Source organism: Apteryx mantelli, chromosome 28 (genome assembly GCF_036417845.1).
Source record: "Apteryx mantelli isolate bAptMan1 chromosome 28, bAptMan1.hap1, whole genome shotgun sequence".
Classification (NCBI taxonomy): Eukaryota; Metazoa; Chordata; class Aves; order Apterygiformes; family Apterygidae; genus Apteryx; species Apteryx mantelli.
The window spans coordinates 7,449,421-7,456,136 of record NC_090005.1 but is presented as its reverse complement, the minus strand read 5'-3'; the positions used below and the strand labels follow the sequence as shown (position 1 = coordinate 7,456,136).

General features: G+C 59.5%; 1 gene segment (V, D, J or C); it reads right to left on the bottom strand.

Annotated features, from left to right (window-relative positions):
* Window positions 1-627: 627 nt before the first annotated feature.
* On the bottom strand, window positions 628-2,053 carry LOC136994357 (immunoglobulin heavy variable 3-21-like). The segment is given in 2 exon segments: window positions 628-965; window positions 1,963-2,053. Coding segments are annotated over 2 exon segments (429 nt in total).
* Between the last annotated feature and the right edge of the window lie 4,663 nt (window positions 2,054-6,716).

Below are 6,716 nucleotides of genomic sequence, written 5' to 3'. Positions count from 1 at the left end.
CAGTTCCACGGGGCCAAGCCGGGTACAGGGCATGCCCAGGTCCCAAGGTGCCAGCGACCCCCATCACGCTGATCTAGGCAGGGCAATAACCCCATGCATCTGGCAACCCACATGATCATGCCTGCTCCACTTTGCCTCTCTCCAGCTCAGCTCTGGCTGCAGTGCTGCTCTGCCCACATTTCCCACCCCATCTGGGCCACTGGGACCTGCACCCAGCCAAGGTCCGTCCTCAGCACAACCCCGTCCCTTCCTCAAAGCAGGGCGGGACTGTGACAACCAGGAATGCAAAATAGAGGGAGGGAGGGAGGAGTGCAAGAAGTGTAAGAAGCTCAAAATCACACCTGAAAACACAGCAGGGCTGTTCCCACAGGCATCCACTGCAACAAGCAGAAAGAAGACGTGATGGGGGGGCGTGGAAAGGGGAAAAGCTACAGGAAATGCCCATGTTAGAGCTGAAGCCTGCCCTTGTCTCTGTGGTGTAAGAAAGGAGGCATGTGGGGAAAGGTCCCATTTGCCGCACCTGTGGGATTGCCACGCAGTGAGCAGCGATGCCCCCAAACCTGCCTGCCACTCCCCACCCCTCCAGCTCCCACACTCTGGGCCAGGGCCGCCGGCAGGAGGTTTGTGTCAGGGTGCAGACGGCTTTCCTGTCACTGTGGGAACAGCACAGAAATAGCGCGCCGAGTCCTGTGGGCGCAGGGCACGCAGGGCCAGAGACGCCACAGCCTGTGAATTGTCGCGGGACACAGTGGCTCGACTCTCCACTGCCGTACCATAACGAATGTAGCTAGAATCATAGCTGATGGTGGCGACCCACTCGAGTGTGGCACCGGCGGCCTGACGGTACCAACGTAAGTTATAGAAGGTGAAGCTGAAGCCATATCCCTGGCAGGAGAGGCGAATGGATTCCCCGGGCACTTTCAGCCCTCCACCGACCTCCACCAGCCGCATCTGGGCCTGCACCCCTGTGGACAGAGAGTGCAGGGAGCAAGGCAATGCGCACACACACACACACACACACACAGAGTGGCAGGCAGTTCACCAGCCGCTCTGGGGTCCCCTTCCTGGGCACATGGAGACCCGGCATCATCCCTCCCTCATCCCTCTACCCTGGGAAACCCACTGGCCCTGGGAAAGCCCAAGGCTGCCCTCCTCAGGGCTGAACTTGGCCTTGTCCTGAAATGTCCCCCAAATACTGGAAACCTCCCTCTCCCTGCCACAGAACCTCATCCCCACTGGCAAAGGCAATTTTCATGGCAGAGTGCACCTCACGTGGCAGCAGGCAGCAGCTGGCTCCCAGGACGGGGCACAGGCAGCCCCAGCACCAGCCCCAGCCCGCCCGGCCCCGCGCTCGCTGCCCTCCCTGGCTGCCTCTCACCTGCCGGCACCGCTGCCAACGACAAGGCCAGGAGCCAAGGCACCATCCTGGGCGGCATCAGGCCCTGCCGCGCCGGGGGCCGGCGCCGCCCCCGGCTGCGGGCAAAGCAGCCCCGGTGGGAGGCAGAGAGGCGCAGAGCTGAGCCGCGCTCGGCCCTCTCCTGCACACACCGCCACTGGGGGCCTTCACCGCGGCAGCGCTAAGGACTCTGCCCCCACCGCAGACCCGTCCCGCCCCTCGCTGTCGCGGTCCCTTTGTGGGAGGAGGAGCGGCGACGCAGGGCCCGGCCGGCGGACGTTCATCGGCAGAGAAGGAGTGCGGCGCCCCCAGAAGGCCGCAGCTCCTTTCCCTTTTTGCCCCGGACGGTGGGACGAGTGTGCGGGCTCCCCAGCCCTGCGTAGCCTCGTAAAGAGGAGCCCTGGGCAATGCCTCAGAGGCCAGAGGGAAAAGCTTCTCTGCCGCTCGGGGGCTGCTCCAGAAAGAAGAGCAGACTGGGGGCTGCAAGCCGTGACGGAGCCCTGGAGACGGTCGTGGATGGCAGCGAGGAGAGCTAAGACACGCAGTGCCCTGCTCTGCCAGCACACGGGTCAGGGTCTCAGCCAGGCCCAGCTCGGCCGGCCCCAGCACCGGGCTGTCGGCCTCCAGCATCCCCTCCCCTCGCAGGACTGTCCCCATGCCTCACAACCGCATCTTGCCCTAGCTTCGCTCCCGGTCCTCTGGCCATGGGGCTGAGAAACAGCTTTGGAAGTCAGCCTCCAAAAACCCACGCACCCAACCTGCCCCACAGGGACCCAGAGGAGGTGACATGTTTTCCAAGGCTTCACACGCTGCTCAGCTCTGCCCAGTGTGGGGAGGACTGAGAGAAGCGGGCTCCAGTGCAGGCAGGTGCAGCTTGCCAGAGAAAATTCCCTGTCCTGGACAGGCTGCGAGGAGTCAGCACAGCCCCACAGGGCTGTGCCGGGTGCAGGGGCACACTTGATTCCCAGATGCCTGGTGTGCCTGTCCTGCCTGCTTAGGACAGGCAATAACCCCATGCACACCGTCGACCACACATCCAGGCCCACGTTGCCTTGCCTTGCCTCTCCTCAGCTTGGCTCTGTCTGCAGAGCAGCTCTGCCTGCTTCCCCCTCACAATCACCCCTTCTGTGCCCGTGTGACCCCTGTCTGAGCTGACCCAGCCTCCACCCCATGTCCCAGGCACAGCCTAGTCGCCCTCTTGGAGCCCACCTGGAGAATGAGACCCATGAATCTGGGGGAGGAACGGAAGAAGCTCTGAACCACATGGCTTTGCTGCGATAGGCACAAGGAAGCTGAGGCTTAGAGGGCAGATGTGGAAAGGGGAAATGTTACGGGAAATGGAAATGTTTACAGTAGATTTGAGACCTGTCCTTGAGTCTGGGGCGTAGCAAAGAGTGATGGAGGGAATAATTCCATTTCCAGGACACCTGGGATCACCTCACAAAGAGCTGTGATAGCCCAGCTCTCCCTGGGAACAGCCCCAAGGCCCGCCCCCAGCACTCGGTCTCCCCGCCAGCTCCCACACCTTGGGCCAGGGGCCCTGGCAGGAGGTTTGTATAAGGGTAAAGCTGTGTTTCCTGTCCCTGGGGGAATGCTGGAGAAGGATGCGGTAGAGTCCCAGGGGTGCAGGGTGTGCAAGGCATGCAGTGTTGAGATGCCTTGGCCCATGGATTGTCCCAGGAGGTGGTGGCTCACCCCTCCACCACTGGCACGTGTTTAATGAATGAGGAATCGTAGCTGGTCACCTACTCAGGAACAGGGAGAGCCATGGTCCCACCTCTACCATGGCTGCCCTGCTCAGGGCTGACATTGGACCTTTCCAGAAATAATTTCCACCTCTACAAAGACTCTCTCTCCCTGCCACAGGACCCCCTCCCCAGCCTGAAAGGCGATGTGCATGGGAGAATGCACTCTGCACAGGAGGAGCTGGGCCCTGGCACGGTGGATGGGCGCCAATGGGCAGCTGCAGCCCGCCCAGCCCTGGGTTCACTGCTCTCCCTCGCCAGCTCTCACCTGCCAGCACTGCTGTGGGGGAGAAGGTCAGGAGCCAAGGCACCATCCTGGGTGGCATCAGGACCTGCCAGAGGCAGAGAGGAGCAGAGCCACTCTCAGCCCCTCTCCTGTCTGCACAGGGATTGTGCCCCTCACCCACTGACCCCAGCTGACCTGCCCCCACTGTCACAGCGCTTTCAGTGGGAGGAGAAGGTGGGGGGGGTGCAAGACCAGGCCAGGCCAGGCCAAGCCAGGGGACGTTCATCAGCAGAGGAGGAGCGTGGCATTCCCAGAAGGCCACAGCTCCTTTCCCTTTTTTCCCAGGATGGCTGTGAAGGCTTACGGGCTCTTTAGCCCTGTGGAGCCTCATAAAGAGGGACCCTAAGCCTCCGAGTGATAGGGAAAAGGTGCCTGCCTGCCTAGTGGCAGCTCTGAAAAAGAGAGCGGGGTGAGGGGATGTGAAAGCAGAAAGAGCTGGGCCTCAAGATGGGGGGAGAGGCACCCGCATGCAGCCACAGCCTGCCCAGTCCTGGGCTTGCTGCCCTCCTCAGCCAGCTCTTACCTGCCAGCACTGCTGCGAGGAACAAGGCCAGGAGCCAAGGCACCATCCTGGGTGGCATTATTCCCTGCTGGGCTGGGGGCCAGGGACTGGGACTGGTCAGGAACAAAGCAGCCCTGGCGGGAGGCAGAGAGGAGCAGAGCTGAGCGGTGCTCAGCTCCACTGCTGCCTGCACTGTCCCTCACTGCTGCAACGCCACTGACTTTACCCCCACAACCCATCCCTCCAGCCCATCCCTGCTGTTGTGGCCCCTTTAGTGGGATGAGAAGTGGGAGCACAGGACAGGGCCAGACTGGGGCAGGTTCATCAGCAGAGGAGGAGCATGGGAGGACTTGGACACCGGAAGGCCAAGGCTCCCTTCCCTTTTCTGCCCCAACAGCTGTGAGGGTCTTTTGGCTCTTTAGCCCTGCATAGCCCTTTAGAAAAGGGACCCTGGGCAATGCCTCCAACACAGGAGGGAAAAACTGCTCACCTACTAGATGTCTGCTCCAGGAAGCAGAGGGGAGGGACAGGCTGTGGGCTGGTGAGTCGGGGGGAGCCACAGTGATGGCTGGGGATGGCCAGAAACACAGCAGAGACAAGGCTGCTCCATCCGCAGCCCATCTGGGGCCTTGGCTAGGCCCAGCTCAGGCTGGCCCCAAGATTCGACTTTTGGCCCAAAGCATCCTCTTGCAGGACTTTCCCCGTGCCCTGTACCTGCAGCCTGCCCTGGCCTCATTCTCCATTCCCTGGCCATGCAGCCAAGACACAGCACGGAAACAACCCTCCTCATGCCCCCCCTTTCTGCTGCTTCCCCCTTTGGCCCCACATAGTTCCTCTACGATGCTCACACTCAGCCCCCTGCTGTGTCCTCCTGCCTCTTGTGGGCAGTTTGGGACCCCCTAGGCTGCAGTGTTGCCCTGCAGAGACCCCAGCGCTGCTGGGCTGCCCTGCCTTGGCTCCTTCCCCACTGCACAGCTGGCAGAGAGGTGCACCGTGGGGTCCATCAGGAGTGGACCTTGTACCCTGCTGTTCTCTCAAGCCCCATGCACCGTGTTTCCAGCACCGGGGGGGTCAGATCCCGCTGTTCCCTAGTGACTATTATGTGATCCTCTGGGTGTCAGAGAATGTGGCTGCACAGAGAAATGGTTGTTGGGAACGTCTCTGGTGATGCTGATCATCTTTTGGAAGAGTGGGGCACAGTCTGTTTGCACACCTCCAAAAACTGCAGCCATCCACTCCTGGGTCTCTCCTGGTTTCTACTTGTGCCGGTGCCCCACAAACATATCAGTGGAGGGTGGTTCTCTATTCACAACACAAGTGAGGCGAGAGACTATGAGCCCTTGTCCCACACAGGCCCTAAATTTCACAAGTGTCATTTGGGAACAGTTGTGCATGCAGTGCAGGCAGGGGGTAGCATTGGCAGATGCCTGGGCACACAACACTGGGTACATCTTGCTTCATCTGCAGAGGAGAAAATGTGGTCCTGGAAGGGGGGGCCATGCCCAGTGTCTTGGTGCAGTGCAGGAGATAACTGCATGGATCCACAGCAGGTCCAAGGATGCTGCTGTATCCTGCCCCATCATATCAACAGGGTATGCAAGGGTTTCCAAATGCTGCAGGTGAGCAGACTGCTCAGACAGATTGCTTGTTACTGCCTAATTTCCCTTTAAATTCTGGTACTGTTTCTCTTCTTCTCAAGCCATAAGCCCCATAGATAAGACATCATAGTCTTCTCCACCTGCCACAGCCTTCACCCACCCCTGCCCAAATGGGAGAATGGCATCCTACGAAAGTGCTCCTTTGTGATTATTCTCAGAAACCAAAGGGGCCAGTCTGCAGTTTAACATTCCCCATCTGGTACTGCCCTCACAATGTCACGGTGGCTGCCACAGAAGTCATTGGTGGTGTGTGAGGGTATCAGCAGGTGCAGCTGCAGGGAGCTCTCATCCCTGGATAACCCTGCATAGTTGGTGCCTTGACCTTGTAAGGAGGGGGAGGGGAGTGTGCAGGCCTTGTATGAACAGAGACTTCCCAAGTATTGTGATCCTCCCCCAGGCCAGAAGTAGTTTGCACTGCCACAGCATCTCCAGAGATAGTGCAGGCGAGTGGGAGTCTGTTACTATGTGAGGGGGTTGAGCAGCCTCAGCTGCAGAATTGGGCACAACTCCTTGGTGAACTTCAAGTGTTTTTTATTGCTGTCTCAAGGTGGTGATTGATGCCCAAAAGGACAGGGCTCAGCACCTTCCTTCCTGGAACAGCTCGGTCACCCTGTTACTCTCCCACTATGGCCAGGGAAAGTGCCAGCCCCTCTCCACCCATCCTTGCCTTGTCCCAGCAAGTTTGAGGCACCATGCAGGGCAGTGCAGGGAGGTATACAAGCATTTCCTTCCCCCCAAAATGTAACTACTCAACCAGCTTTTTCTTCCTTCTGCAATAGAATACAAGGCCAAGAGCAAATCCAGCCTGTTCTCCACAACCACATCCCTTCCTGACTCCTGAGGGACCCTTTCTGGCAGGCTCCTGTCGCTCCCTAAGAGCCTGTCACCACAAAAGCCCATTCCCTTTTCATGCTGTTCTTCCTTGCGTCAGTGCCACTATAGCTAGCACAGAAGTAGGTGGCAGTGTCAGTGGGTGTCAGGGTGTGCAGGTGCAGGGAGACCTTGCTCTTGGCCTGGTCTGCAGAAATGGTGCTGCAGCCTTGGAAGGTTGGGGTGTAGTGGATGAAGCTATTACCCAATACAGATCATGCTATATGTCTACCAGGAGTCTGACAGAGCCAGTGCCAAC